The sequence below is a fragment of the Conger conger genome, chromosome 19 (genome assembly GCF_963514075.1).
Source record: "Conger conger chromosome 19, fConCon1.1, whole genome shotgun sequence".
NCBI lineage: Eukaryota > Metazoa > Chordata > Actinopteri > Anguilliformes > Congridae > Conger > Conger conger.
Window position 1 is genome coordinate 10,537,445 of NC_083778.1, and position 15,846 is coordinate 10,553,290.

General features: G+C 43.6%; 2 protein-coding genes across 2 annotated transcripts; both read left to right on the forward strand.

Moving 5' to 3' along the window:
* Positions 1-83: 83 nt before the first annotated feature.
* Positions 84-10,494, forward strand: LOC133119342 (muscarinic acetylcholine receptor M2-like). Its single transcript, XM_061229877.1, has 2 exons — positions 84-900; positions 10,259-10,494. Exons 1-2 carry the CDS (start codon positions 84-86, stop codon positions 10,492-10,494), a joined length of 1,053 nt encoding a protein of 350 aa, XP_061085861.1.
* A 2,097-nt stretch (positions 10,495-12,591) lies between these two features.
* On the forward strand, positions 12,592-15,697 carry LOC133118811 (E3 ubiquitin-protein ligase TRIM35-like). The gene is made up of 6 exons (XM_061229064.1): positions 12,592-13,190; positions 13,506-13,601; positions 14,035-14,265; positions 14,501-14,523; positions 14,613-14,728; positions 14,855-15,697. Exons 1-6 carry the CDS (start codon positions 12,795-12,797, stop codon positions 15,388-15,390), a joined length of 1,398 nt encoding a protein of 465 aa, XP_061085048.1. The 5' UTR covers positions 12,592-12,794; the 3' UTR covers positions 15,391-15,697.
* The last annotated feature ends 149 nt before the right edge of the window (positions 15,698-15,846 follow it).

Genomic DNA, 15,846 nt, shown 5'->3' on the forward strand with positions numbered 1-15,846 from the left:
GAATTCCCATGGTTATTTTGACCTGCAGTTCATTACGTCATTTGGCTGACGCTTTTATCCATAGTGACTCAGTCGACTTACAGATGGAGTTGAACACGGACATCGTTGCCCTCTCCACCTTCTCCAACATCTCCAACGCCTCGGAGGACAACGGCACTTCCGCCCTGCTGCCCGGGCCCCCCTACCTGCCGGTGGAGGCGGCCTTCATAGTCCTGGTTGCAGGCTCTCTCAGTCTGGTCACCATCATTGGGAACATCCTGGTCATGCTTTCAATCATAGTCAACAGGAGCCTGCAGACCATCAACAACTACTTCCTCGTCAGCCTGGCTTGCGCAGACCTCATCATCGGCATGAGTTCCATGAACCTGTACACGGTCTACATCGTGATTGGCTACTGGCCCCTGGGGCCCGTGGTGTGCGACCTGTGGCTGGCCCTGGACTATGTGGTGAGCAACGCCTCCGTGATGAACCTCCTCATCATCAGCTTCGACCGCTACTTCTGCGTCACCAAGCCGCTCAGCTACCCCATGAGGGATGCAGCTGGAGCAGATGGTGTTGAGGAGCGCCATGACGTTGTAGGGCGTCCAAGTCACCACGAAGGCCACCAGGATGGCCATGATGGTGCGTGTCACCTTCTTCTCCAGCGACGACGCCGCCGCCTTCCTCCTGGGCGGCGGCTGCCTTGTCACCTGGTGGCCTTCGTGGTGACGTGGACGCCCTACAACGTCATGGTGCTCCTCAACACCATCTGCTCCAGCTGCATCCCCGATGCCGCCTGGACCATGGGCTACTGGCTGTGCAACAGCACCGTCAACCCGGCCTGCTACGCCCTCTGCAACGCCACCTTCAAAAAGACCTTCAAACGACTCCTCCTCCGCCAGTACAAGGACATTCGCTCGGGTCGATGAACGGAGGCGCGTGTATGTCGCACTGATTAGAAAAATATATATTCTCTTATAAAATTTTATAGAACTGCAGCTACAGGTTCAAGAGCTTGATGGGCTAAATGACTACCTATATACCGTACGTGCAATATAAACGCACACACATTTGTATGCCTACAAACTGTCCGTTTGAATCAAAAGCACATTTAGAACATAACGGAGATGCAATGAGAATCTACACACATTGTATGATCTACATAAGAACCGTGCATCGATAAGGAGTTCGGTTTCATCTGATATGACATTCACATTACTGAAAATACCAAGAGCGAGAGGGAGGGATGTTACCGAATGAACTATGGGGAAAATAGGGCTAACAGGATGTCTGTAACTCACTGTACAAGAAACTGTGTTTGTGCTTATAACTGCTCCCAAAGGTCCTTTTCTTTAGCACAGACACCCACGCATCGACTGATGTTCACGTCTGAAGTTTTATTGTTTTCTTTCGTCGGCAAACACCGTGAAAAACGTGTGCGCCTTGTGACCAAACTCAAGGAGTAGTTACATTCACTTTCACACCCTCTCTTCTTTGCTCTTCGTTTCTCTTGCTTTTCATTTACAAAACAACATCTCTGCCGTTCTCGAATGTTTCGACCAATCCACAGTACTCTCAATTAACGCAACTGACTCACGTGACCACAGTATGCTGTCTATGCAAAGGAACTTACACATTTGAACAGTAGGTGTCGCTACTACACAAGATCACAAGAAACCAAACCTTATATTTTCCAAACATTACAAACAAAATGATTGCACAACACCAATCACAATAATCATTAAATTCTCTCCATATTACTCTGCACTTTAAATAACCAGAAAGTCAGGGGACAGCTACACTGCCACCAAAATTACAAAGATTTATGTGAACAGAATGATTAAATCTTGTAATTTTACCATAAGCTGTCAATTAACCTTAACATAAACATTTAGACATCCATCTTTTGGTACTATTTTAATGATAGTTTAGGAACTATTCTCCACTAGAACCACTAGTTTTTGAACTGGACGCTCAAGAAAGGATGGTTGCGTCAGGCGTTCACCTTTCTTTCCTAGGTTACTTTGCCCTACTTGGATTTTAACTTTTCTCACGAGACCATCATCATCTTCGCTTGTCTCAACGACTCTGGATAGTTTCCACTCATTTCTAGGAACATTGTCCTCCTTGACAACTACTACATCCCCTACTTCTACATTTCTTCTGGGTGTATGCCACCGTTGTCTGAGGCTCACATTGGCCAGGTATTCTTTACGCCATCTGCTCCAGAATTGCTCTGTCAGGTATTGCACTCTCCGCCACCTTTTCCTGGCATACAAATCTTCTCTAACAAACTTTCCAGGAGGCGGAAGAGGCACAGAGGTCTTCATTGTGAGTAAATGGTTAGGTGTTAAAGGTTCAACACTCTTGGGGTCACTGATTGTGTTTGTGGTGAGCGGACGATTATTCACGATCGACATAGCCTCGTAAAAGAATGTTCTCAATGAGGTGCAATCTAGTCTTCCAGTAGCTTGTGCCAGGACAGAGCTCATCACGCTCCTTACTGTCCGTATTTGGCGCTCCCAAACACCTCCCATGTGGCTTGCGTCAGGAACATTCATAAGGAAGTCACATTGTTTTCTTGCAAGATAGGTAGAGATCCTCTCTTTGTCTAGTTCCCTAAGACCTTTCTCTAGCTCATTCCTTGCCCCAACGAAATTCGTCCCTTGGTCAGATCGGATCTGTCTTACCGCTCCTCTGATTGCTATGAAGCATCTCAAAGCATTTAAAAATGCGTCAGTCGTGAGATCCTCCAACATTTCTATGTGGATGGCTCTAGAGCTTAAACATGTGAATAACAGACCATATCGCTTGTATTCTTTCCGACCCTGTTTTGTGTAGAAGGGACCGAAGCAGTCAATTCCGGTGTATGAGAATGGGGGTGAGGGCTCTACTCGGTCAACAGGCAGGTCTGCCATACGTTGTTCTTCGATCGGTCTACGCACCTTTCTACAAGTGACACAAGATTTGATATGCTTGGCCACTACCTTGCTGGCACCTACTATCCAATATCCGCTGGCCCTGAGTTCGTTCAACGTTTGCCCTCGGCCTTGGTGCTGAGTTTTCTTGTGACAGTGATCAAGTATGAGTTGTGTGACGATAGCTTCCTTAGGAAGGATCACTGGATGTTTCAACTCAAGTGATGCGGAAGATCTTCTCAACCGCCCTCCAACCCTGAGCAGACCATTTTCAAGGATGGGATCAAGTTGGTGTATCTTGTGGGTTTTTGGCAGTTTATCAGATTTGTGACTAAGCCATTTCAGCTCTTCCTCAAAGGCTTCTCTTTGTGCTGCCTTGATGAGCGCAAGAGCGGCTAGTCTTCTTTCCTCTACACTAATAGGCCCTGACCGGTCTTTATGTGCCAGTCTTTGAATCCGAGCGGTAACGTTGAGGGCTGTATTCCAATCTGAGAATCTTGACAACCTTTCAAGGAAGCTGTCTGTTTCAGAGGCTTCTGTTTTCAGGACTTTTACCTCTGGGTCCCCTACAAGAAGCTCTGGGGATTTTTGGTTCGTGACAATCTCTCGTTCCCATAAGAACTCAGGTCCTATGAGCCAATTTGAATCCATGAGCTCTGCCACCGTGAGACCCCTAGATGCATGGTCTGCAGGATTTTGACTTGTTTCAACGTAGAACCATTGACTTGGATCTGTTGTCTCTCTGATTCTCTGGACATGGTTAGCGACAAACACATGAAAGCGCCGGGCTTCGTTCTTGATATACCCGAGCACTACCTGTGAATCTGTCCAGAAAAACTCCCGATCTATTTTCAGTTCGAGCTCTTCTCTAAGAGTGTTGCTTACCGCAGCAGAGACTGTAGCTGCAGTGAGCTCGAGGCGTGGTATGGTGACAACATTTATGGGTGCCACTCTGGCCTTGCCCATGACCAGTGCACAATGCACTTGTTCATCAGCAACAATCCTGATGTATGAGCATTGCCCATAACCGTTATTGCTAGCATCTGAGAAATGATGCAGCTCAATGTTTTGGATTGTGCCAAGGTTCTTAGGAATGAAGCATCTTGGTATTTGGATTTTATGTAGATTCTCCAAGTCATGGAGCCATGTTTCCCATTTTGGCTGTAGTTCAGGAGGGAGAGGATCATCCCAACTAACTCCCCGCTTGCACATCTCTTGAAGCAGTCTTTTCCCATTCAAGATGTAGGGAGAGAGAAATCCTAATGGGTCATACACGCTGGCGACTGTTGATAGGATTCCTCGTCGTGTGGCTGCCTTTTCATTAAGGATAACATTGAATGAGAACGCATCTGTCTCTATGTTCCACTTTACCCCCAGTACACTCTGCATTGGAAGCTCGTTGTAGTTCAGATCTACATCCTTCACAACGCTGGCACATTCACTCTCTGGAATCGCATCCAAGACTTCTCTGCTGTGGGACACAAATTTGTGCAAGCGTAGCTTTCCCTTCGCACACATTTCTTGTGCTTCTTTGACTAGCTGCTTGGCTTTCTCAACTGTTTCTACGCTGATAAGCCCATCATCCACATAGAAATTCTTTCGAATGAAGCTCGCTGCCAGTGGGTAGTCCTTTTCATATTTACTGGCCAGATATTTCATGCCATAGTTGGCATATCCTGGAGAGGATGCGGCTCCAAAGATGTGCACTCGCATGCAATATTCCTTGGGCTCTATTTCTGTGTTCCCATTTTCCCACCACAGGAACCTCATGAAATCCCTATCTTCTGGGCTAACATGGAAGCGGTGAAACATCTTTTCCACATCGCAAATGATTGCAATTTGGTGCTCACGAAATCTACACAGCACCCCAGTCAGAGCATTAGTTAAGTCAGGTCCTGTGAGTAGGTGATCATTTAGAGAGGTGTCAAGGTATCTGGCGGAGCAGTCAAATACGACTGATTTTTTCTGGCTTCCTAGGATGGTACACCCCGTGGTGTGGAATGTACCATGTATTGCCCTCTTTCGGTGAGATCTTTACTTCTTCTGCATCACCATCTTTGAAGACACTGTTGATGAATTTCACATAGTCCTCTTTGTACTTGGGACTTTTCTCTAGTTTTCTTTTGAGGTGTTTCAATCGGGCTATAGCGAGCTGCTTGTTGTTCGGAAGCTGTGGACGCTCTCTGAAGGGCAGGGGCATTTCCAGATGTCCTTCCTCATTGTGTTGAACTTTCCCATTCAGTAGCTGTAGAAACTGAATATCTTCTTGGGATATGTTCCTTTCTCTTGGGTTTGTGTCCAGAAAATCTGTTTCCAATGCCTTAATCACAGAGGCAGGTGTAATAGGCGGAAGCTCTTTCACAGAGACGCGATGGCAAAACCCTGTGACGTGCTTTGAACTAGTACGAGGTGTTTTGGATCCCACTATACTCCAGCCTAAATCAGTCTTGACTGCGTATGGATCATACTCTTCCCCTGATATCACCTGTTTTGGTTTCAGGGCCCTTGCGCAATCATAGCCAATTAGGAGTCCTACAGGACAGTTCAATAGATCTGGCATCTCTTCTGTTATCCTGCGAAGGTGGCTCCACTCTTTCGCTGTTTCACAACTGGGAATGCTATTTTGATCCAGTGGGATGTATTCTCGAGTGTACACTGGTGGTAACTCAATGCACTCTTGTGAAAGGTACCCTCTCACTTTTAGTCCCACCACTCTTTGACAGTTGACTATTGAACCCCTGTCAGTCATTGTTGACAACTTCAATTTTACAGGTTCTGTGTCTGCTTGCATTTTTCTACACACTTCTTGGTCAATAAATGTATTACTGCTCTGTGTGTCCAGTAATGCATACACCAAGGTTTCTGGGCTGTTTTTTGTTGCACAAGAGAGCCACACCGGAACAATCATTGAAGTACGATCACTATTGTCCACTCTCACGCTGAGAGTGGAAGCTCTTTCCTCAGTTGGTGGTGCTGCTGCTCTTTCTTCTTTATGACGTTCTTCATGAAGCGGAGAGGGATGGCTCCGCTTGCAAATATTGCAAGTGGCTCTGTTTCGACAGTTTTTAGAGATATGGCCGACTCTGAGGCAACCAAAGCACATGTTGTTGTTAAAGACAAATTGTTTCTTTTCCTCCAGAGGCATTGCTGCAAATTTTTCACATTTATATATGAAGTGATCTTGTTGACAACAGATACATTCTATTTGCCTTTTATTTTGAGTGGCCAGAGGACTGGTTTTGGAACCCTTGTCACGTTCTGATGCACTTGAGTTCTTTGTAGTGGGTTTTGTTTTTTGAGACACCATGGTTGATGTCACCAGGGCGCTGGCTTTGAGGCGCTTCTGTTCCCTCCCAAGTTTTTCATCTGAATATTTTAGTGCATGAAGGGAGGAAATCGGATTGCATGCAATGCGTGCCTCCTCTGCCACGAAGTCTGAGAATTCCTCGAAACCTGGATATAGCTTCCCTTCATCCAGTGCTTTAGTGACATACCGGTTCCATCTGGTTGTTGCCCAGTCAGGAAGTTTCTGTAGTAGCTTTTGATTTTCTTCACAATCATCTAAAATCTTTAGACCTAGTACATGGGGCATTGCATTCTTGCAGGAGATGAGGAAATCACTAAACTCCCTTAGTTTAATAGATTCTCTTGGACCAATTTTTGGCCAGCTATTCAGCTTTCCCCGGAATGCTCTTTGGACTACGAAAGAGTGGCCATAGCGTTTGTTCAGGGCATCCCAAGCCTGTGTGTACGCTTCCTCATCACTTCTATAAAATGTTCCTTCTAACACACAAAGTGCTTCCCCACCTATGTATTTTTTCGAATAGAACAGTCTATGCGCTTGGTTTGTACAGCTTGTTTCGATTAAAGCTTTGAAACAGGTGCTCCATTCAGTGTATTTAAGTGGGTCGCCAGTGAACATGAATGGCTCTGGTGCTGGAAGTCTAGTCATTGCCAGGGATTCTTTTAATGCTTCAACCAGTGAGGTGTCATTTGCCTTTGGCTCTGGTTTGCTTCCAAAGCAAGGAGGGACTGGAGCACTTTGGGGAACTTGGGCGCATGGAGTGCTGCTATGCTGCTTCGGAAGCTGACTTGGAGGCAAAGTGATTTTTACTTCAGTATTTCCTATTTCAGCATTCCATTTTGATTCCTCTTCAACATACACCTTGTATTCAGCCTCTATGGCTTCAAGGTCCCTTCGATCTTCCAGCATTTTTAACCTCTCTTGCTGGGCTAGCACCTCCTTCTTCTGGGTGGAGATTTCTCTTTCCCTGTTTAATTCAGCACGTTTTGATGCCAAACGTGCCGCTACTTCTGTCTTCTTTACTGACACATAGCTTCCTTGCTGACTACTATGCCCAGCTCTTGACACAGTTGATCCATAAACTGACCTAGCATCTTCTCTTTGGAGTAACTGGCGGAGCTCCTCTTTAGCAGCCACTGCATCAAACTCCTTGCTACCAGCTTCTGTGTAACGCCTTTTCAGAAGTGCAGTTATTTCAGTAGTAACTGAGGTGCAGCTATCCATTTTCCTTCTTATATCTTGGGATGGGACAGTCAGTGCACGCAAAGACTCATATACTTGTTTTAGTTCTGACTCATAATTTTCTACAGCTATGATCATTTCACTTAACTCAGTTTTAGCGTGTTCTTCTTTAAGTTTAGATCTTATTAACTGAACCTCTGCTTTGAAGTTTACATATGTCAGCATAAACTTTCTTTCCTTTTTTGTTATCTCTTCCTTTTTGAACTCCAGCATTTTTTCTGTTGGGCGTCTCACCCTTTCTGATCGCCTCACCTCTTGTTCAACCTGAGATGATGACTTCTGGAGCCCTACTCTTTGTACTTCAAGATCTGCATAAATTTCACCTATGCGGTCTTCTATTTTTTGTTTTTCTGTTTCTTCCATTTCAGTTTCTAATTTCTCCTCCAATTGTGCCTTCTCAACTTCTAGAGACAGAATTATTTGCTCTAGTGTACCAGTTTCTGATGCAGGCCTATTTTGGTACATTTTTTTTTTTTTTGCTTAACTACTTTGAAACAATACTATTGAAATATTAATGATGAAAAGCAAACAGGGAAATACACACTATCAATTATTAAACAGGCTACACACATTCGATCAACTTACAAAATTATCAAAATGCAATTTTCATTTTCTGCAAGAAATATTATTATATCAACTAAGAAAGAACACTATTTCCAGACTTAGAAGATACAGTCTGACCTGGTATCCCAAAGGTGACTTATTGCTATGTTATTGTCCAAAGGAGTCACAACGTTGCCACCTTGTGGCTGTCCTTGGCAGCTGCAGCACCGTCGTCTTATTGCACTTTGGTTCCACCTCCGCGCTGGATTTGGGCGATCGCGTCAAAGAATGGTGGGATATGCAGGCAGATCTTCCACGTGGAGTACGATGATGGAGTCTTTGAAGGGACGCACGCAGGCCTTGCTCTATCTTTGCAGGAACGCTGGCGAATCTCGTCACTCCGATGGCTACGTTTTTCACTATAACTGCTCCCAAAGGTCCTTTTCTTTAGCACAGACACCCACGCATCGACTGATGTTCACGTCTGAAGTTTTATTGTTTTCTTTCGTCGGCAAACACCGTGAAAAACGTGTGCGCCTTGTGACCAAACTCAAGGAGTAGTTACATTCACTTTCACACCCTCTCTTCTTTGCTCTTCGTTTCTCTTGCTTTTCATTTACAAAACAACATCTCTGCCGTTCTCGAATGTTTCGACCAATCCACAGTACTCTCAATTAACGCAACTGACTCACGTGACCACAGTATGCTGTCTATGCAAAGGAACTTACACATTTGAACAGTAGGTGTCGCTACTACACAAGATCACAAGAAACCAAACCTTATATTTTCCAAACATTACAAACAAAATGATTGCACAACACCAATCACAATAATCATTAAATTCTCTCCATATTACTCTGCACTTTAAATAACCAGAAAGTCAGGGGACAGCTACAGTGCTTGTGTGTGTGCGCGTGTGTAATGTGCATTCGTCTTTCTACACTGTATATGTGATTGTGTGCGGGTGAGTAAGACTGTGAGACATGTGAATTCAGTATAGTCAAGAAAGTATGAAAGAAAAATAAAGATGTACAAGTGGATAGCAGTGGTTGGTGGGGCCTTGTTGTTGAGTTCCTGTTGTTCTGCTGGTTACAGAAAGGCTCTCTGAATAGATATCGTGTATGGGCTAATACAACTGGATTAGGGTGGTGACGCACACAAATCTACAAACAGGAGCGCTTGTCTGTGCTGATTGTGAGCATGTCTTGGTGCTTGTGATTTAAAATGTCATATTTACTTTTTTCCTCAATTTCGATTTTGGATGTCACTTTTAAAATTCAAAACAATTCACTGTCACGTGCAGGAACAATGACCATCGTCAACTTACAATGTCCATGGGGCTGAGCAATCTCACGCTGGACATCCATCACCTGCACAGAAGACATGGAGTTTTATTTCTGTGCGCATACCCCCACCCACCCACCCACCCACACACACACACACACACACACACACACACACACACACACACACACAGAACTGAAATGTGCATACATAAATGTGTTTCACAAATGCTAAATGAATGTTCCCCTCCTACCTAACTTCTGCTGGGGGAGGTCCCAGGCCATATATGATGCTTGTAATATTAATTAAATGAATACAATGTATTATAGTTTCCAAACATGTTGTCATATTCTGATTCTTCTATCAAATGAGAAATAAAGCAGATATATGTGAATGATATGGTTCTTCTGTTTCACGCCGTGAGGTCACTGGGTTCCATTATGTTCTATTGTGATTTTACAACTCAATGCTATCACTTCACTATTGTTACCACTGTCCTGTTATCACACGCCAATCCCCCATTATCACCACTCTCCTATAATTAGTCTTACAGCCATTTAGATCTTAGGTTTTACGACGATATTCATTTCTACATAAAAAGACGTTAGCCACGTTATACAGCTAGTTCGGTCAATCAGGATTCATAAACATGCAGAGCTTCAGAACATACACAACGTTTAATTCTTGTTGAGCACGGGACTTGCAGGTTATAGGCTATTATCTATTCAGTCTTCTTATCGATAAACCAATGCCATTTTAAACAGTATTAATTAATTACATTCTTGAAGCATGTTTTTGTACACATGAATGCATACCTTTGTAGGAGAAAATGTGAGCAGGTTACGCAAAGGCACCGTCGAAGCGTTGCCGACGCAATTAACAATTAATGACAGGTGTGTTGGGCGCTTGCTCCGCTGCATGGCCTGGAGCTTGTGTTAGAGCGCCCTCTCCTGGATTATTTCGCAAACTGCAATATTAACAAGCGAAGGACCGACCATCCTGGTGGCCTTCGTGGTGACGTGGACGCCCTACAACGTCATGGTGCTCCTCAACACCGTCTGCTCCAGCTGCATCCCCAACGCCGCCTGGACCATGGGCTACTGGCTGTGCTACATCAACAGCACCGTCAACCCGGCCTGCTACGCCCTCTGCAACGCCACCTTCAAAAAGACCTTCAAACGACTCCTCCTCTGCCAGTACAAGGACATTCGCTCGGGTCGATGAACAGAGGCGCGTGTATGTCGCACTGATTAGAAAAATATATATATTCTCTTAAACATTTTTATAGAACTGCAGCTACAGGTTCAAGAGCTTGATGGGCTAAATGACTACCTATATACCGTACGTGCAATATAAACGTACACACATTTGTATGCCTACAAACTGCCTGTTTGAATCAAAAGCACATGTAGAACATAACGGAGATGCAATGAGAATCTACACATACTGTATGATCAATATAAGAACCGTGCATCGATAAGGAGTTTGGTTTCATCTGATTTGATATTCACATTACTGAAAATACCAAGAAGTCATATATGGTAGGTGAAACTATTTTACTGATGCACCAGTGAGAGGGAGGGATGTTACCGAATGAGCTATGGGGAAAATAGGGCTAACAGGATGTCTGTAACTCACTGTACAAGAAACTGTGTTTGTGCTTGTGTGTGTGCGCGTGTGTAATGTGCATTCGTCTGTGTACACTGTATATGTGATTGTGTGCGGGTGAGTAAGACTGTGAGACATGTGAATTCAGTATAGTCAAGAAAGTATGAAAGAAAAATAAAGATGTACAAGTGGATAGCAGTGGTTGGTGGGGCCTTGTTGTTGAGTTCCTGTTGTTCTGCTGGTTACGGAAAGGCTCTCTGAATAGATATCGTGTATGGGCTAATACAACTGGATTAGGGTGGTGACGCACACAAATCTACAAACAGGAGCGCTTGTCTGTGCTGATTGTGAGCATGTCTTGGTGCTTGTGATTTAAAATGTCTTATATTTACTTTTTTCCTCAATTTCGATTTTGGATGTCACTTTTAAAATTCAAAACAATTCACTGTCACGTGCAGGAACAATGACCATCGTCAACTTACAATATCCATGGGGCTGAGCAATCTCACGCTGGATATCCATCACCTGCACAGAAGACATGGAGTTTTATTTCTGTGTGCATACCCCCACCCACACACACACACACACACACACACACACACACACACACAGAATTGAAATGTTCATACATAAATGTGTTTCACAAATGCTAAATGAATGTTCCCCTCCTACCTAACTTCTGCTGGGGGAGGTCCCAGGCCATATGATGCTTGTAATATTAGTCAAATGAATACAATGTATTATAGTTTCCAAACATGTTGTCATATTCTGATTCTATCAAATGAGAAATAAAGCAGATATATGTGAATGATATGGTTCTTCTGTTTTCTTCTGTTTCACCCGTGAGATCACTGGGTTCCATTATGTTCTATTGTGATTTTACAACTCAATGCTATCACTTCACTATTGTTACCACTGTCCTGTTATCACCACTCTCCTATAATTACAATCTTACAGCCATTTAGATCTTACGTTTTACGACGATATTCATTTCTACATAAAAAGACGTTAGCCACGTTATACAGCCAGTTCGGTCAATCAGGATTCATAAACATGGAGAGCTTCAGAACATACACAACGTTTAATTCTTGTTGAGCACGGGACTTGCAGGTTATAGGCTATTATCTATTCAGTCTGCTTATCGATTAACCAATGCCATTTTAAACAGTATCAACTAATTACATTCTTGAAGCATGTTTTTGTACACATGAATGCATACCTTTGTAGGAGAAAATGTGTGCAGGTTACGCAAAGGCACCGTCGAAGCGTTGCCGACGCAATTAACAATTAATGACAGGTGCGTTGGGCGCTTGCTCCGCTGCATGGCCTGGAGCTTGTGTTAGAGCGCCATCTCCTGGATTATTTTGCAAACTGCAATATTAACAAGCGAAGGACCGACATTTTAACTTAATTCCTTATCGCTGCCACCTCTCTCTCTCATTCACAGCGAGTCACCAGTCATGGTGTGTGACCAACAACGTGACCGCGACGTGAGGCGAATAGAAAATGGACATTTATGTAGCCTCTTAAATGTCACATTTAAACTGCGTAGTTCGTGTGTTTTTTTTTCTTTTTCTTACTCAAGACTCACTGGTTGTTAACACCCTCCTTCCTTATAGCAATACTTCCTGTAAACAGGAAACAGGAAACCTCATTCCATGAAATAAACTTTTTCTTTCGGTTTCATTTCCTTTCAGCAGTGGCATACAGGGGCTAGCTTTGCAGGAGTACAGACGTGAAGTCATCTTTATTGTGTTTAGTCATTCGTACAGAAAAATACAAACACGAGCAAAAGAAAACCGTGAATCAGGTAAGAATTATAGTATGGGGAAACAGTGTATTCAGAAGGAGGTTGACTAAAAGTGCCCTGTGGAATGTAAGGCTGCTATCTGGAGGAGCGGATAAGGAAGCAAAGAATGGCAGCCAACTTTACCGTGTCAGTGGACGAGATCTCCTGCCCAGTGTGCCACGACATCTTCACCTGCCCTGTTGTCCTGTCGTGTAGCCACAGCTTGTGTAAGGACTGTCTGCAGCAGTGCAGGACAGCCGGCTTCCATAAATGTCCGCTGTGCCAGAGAGCGTGTCCCCCCGGGACCGAGCCCCCTGTTAACCGGGCTTTGAAGAATCTCTGTGAGCGGTTCCACCTGGAACAGGAAGTCGCAGGGGGCTCGGAGACTCTCTGCGGTCGGCACGGCGAGAAACTGAAGCTCTTCTGTCTGGTGGATAAACAGCCGATATGCGCCGACTGCGTGCCGGATTTGCACGACCGTCATAAATGCTGTCACTTAAAGGTAGCAGTGCACGACCATAAGGTGAGCAAGGCCTACACGTCTGAATGAATGGGGATTGCACTTGTCTTGGTGTATAATTGCTTATTTTGGAAATTGGGTTCAGGAAATAGGGCGGCACGGACGGTGCAGTGGGTAGCACTGCCGCCTCACAGCAAGGGGCCAGCCCTGTGTGCAAGGAGGTCCTGGGTTCGAATCCCCGTCGGCCGGGGCCTCCCTGTGTGGAGTTTGCATGTTCTCCCCGTGTTTGCGTGGGTTTCCTCCCACAGTCCAAAGACATGCAGGTTAGGCTGATTGGACACACTATTTAGCTGGTGAATTGTAATGTTGATATTACAGACGAGGATGCAGGCGGCCCTGAAGCCCTTACAGGAGAAGCTGGAAAACTTTAAAAAGATCAGTGAAACTAGAGATCAAAAACTGCATCACATCAAGGTACAGTATGTGAAAGTGTTGTGGCTTTTTAAAGTATAAACAAAATAATGAGTACCTGTAAATATATATTTCTTCTCAGTTTCTTAATTGCAGTTTTTGAAAACTGCATTCCATTCAATAACACACGATTAGCTAAATGCAATAAGATGCACAAAACATATATTAACTGTAGCAATATCAATTAAAAGCACCAAAATATATTTATGCTTCATCTAATTCAATATTCTCTTTATTACTGATTGAGAATAATGCATATGTTTTGCACATTGGACTCATTTATTCCTACTAAATATAACTCAGTCTAACATACAATTGAAAGCATATAACTATATTTACAAAAGCAAATTCAATTTTTTGAAGAAAAAAAGCTGCCCCCCCTTCTCCTAACTGTTTTCAAGTAACTGAGAAAAACGATTAAGTTAAAATGTTTCAGAGCCAGGTTCAGCAAACAGAGAAGCAGATCAAAGAGGAGTTTCAGGAGCTGCACCAGTTCTTGCGCCAAGAGGAGGCAGCCAGGATCGCAGCCCTCAGAGCGGAGGAGATACAGAGGAGCCAGACTCTGAGCAGGAAGATGGAGGAAGTGGTCAGAAAGATGAAGGCCCTTTTAACCACAGTCAAAGCCATAGAGCAGGAGATGGGCAAAGATGATGTTTCATTCCTGCAGGTCAGAGAAAAAGCAAGATACAAATCAAAATGTTATTTTACACACTTGGCATATAGGAGGCGGAGTACAGGTAGAATCTTAGGAATATGATTCAATAGAAAGAGAAATCACAAAGTACACACACGCTTCGAGCTGTAGAATGTAGTCGGAGAATTATATCTTCCTGCCATTTTTGTTGAGGTTTTTCTGATAAAGGTTGGCATCAGGGTCTAATTATTTCATGTGTTCATTTCAGAATTACAATGCAACAATGAAACAGTGAGTCAAAACCCTTTACTTTCCATTCTTCCAATGCATCACATTGATGTAAAGCGAACAGCAGCTCTGACTCCTGAATATTACTGCAGGACTCAGTGCACAGTGCAGGACCCAGATGTCTCGGGAGTGCTAATCGATGTGGCCAAACACCTGGGCAACCTGAAGTTCCAAGTCTGGCAGACAATGACGGGAATGGTGAAGCACAGTGAGTGTGGTGTGCAAGTGTGAGGCGATTTAATGATAAAGGACAGATTGTTTTTGATGTCCAGCTGGAAAGAGTCAAGATCGTTCTGTTAATTGAGCTTTTATTTCTACATGTCTCTTGTCTCAGCTCCTGTTATTCTGGACCCCAACACAGCTGGACCCGTCCTTATATTCTCTAAGGATCTGACCAGTGTCACATCAAGCGAAGCATATTCCACAGATGCCAATACTCTTTTTGGCTCACAAGGATTCAGCTCAGGGAAACACCAGTGGGATGTTGAATTCCACCGATATGCTCTTGTAGATATAGGTATTGCCGAGGAGTGTCAAAAAGAGAGATGGAGTAATGATAAACACCATGTCTGTACAGTACGTCACTGTGGTGGTTGTGACAACATAGACAAAAAATCTGTACGCAGGGGAATGCTTATGATAAGAGTGCTCCTGGACTGCGATGAAAAGACTCTGTCATTTTTTGACGTCTACGGCAATAAAACTTTCCAAACTGATTGTAGATACACTCTCACAGGGAAACTCTTTCCATTGTTTTACTTCTTTGAAATAAATAATTACTTGAATCTGAAGATCTTGCCTGCCAAGATCAAAGTCATGCAGAAGAAAGTAAAGCAAGTGGTTACGGATAAGAAACCTGAAAAAGGTTGAGTTAACATTAACTGTGACTTGACATAAAATCATTAATTGCAGTCTTCTGAGTGAACAGGAACAGTGCTTAATCTCAGCACTCACACACAGAAGGTTTGTTCTTAAAGGAAATGAGCACAAATCACCGGCCATAATTTAAGAGAAAACAGTTTGGGCAAAACATTTTATGCGTTCATATCATGTATACTGCTTTTCACATGGGTCTTATTTCCTGCGGAAAGGTTATTTGTGTTCAGGTTTTTGTGTGTACATTATTGGAGGGTTCTTTTGGTTCGATTTATAGTTAAAATCACTACAATGCACTTGAAAAGTTTTAGTTTTCAAATGCATTGTCATCGTGTTAGGAAGCCTACTGTACTATGCTTAACTGTTTTAAGGTTTTATTTACCCATGTTGTGGTTTAGAGCAAAGGTATTTGTGCATTTTATTTGAATTATATCCTCAATAAAGTTTTAT

Bases quoted from the DNA above. Each gene is read 5' to 3' on its own strand.
- LOC133119342 (XM_061229877.1), top strand. From the start codon at position 84: ATGGAGTTGAACACGGACATCGTTGCCCTCTCCACCTTCTCCAACATC. The intron at 901-10,258 runs GTCGATGAACGG...TAACAAGCGAAG, and splicing joins GTACAAGGACATTCGCTCGG to GACCGACCATCCTGGTGGCC.
- LOC133118811 (XM_061229064.1), top strand. From the start codon at position 12,795: ATGGCAGCCAACTTTACCGTGTCAGTGGACGAGATCTCCTGCCCAGTG. The intron at 13,602-14,034 runs GTACAGTATGTG...AAAATGTTTCAG, and splicing joins AAAAACTGCATCACATCAAG to AGCCAGGTTCAGCAAACAGA. The intron at 14,524-14,612 runs GTGAGTCAAAAC...ATATTACTGCAG, and splicing joins TACAATGCAACAATGAAACA to GACTCAGTGCACAGTGCAGG.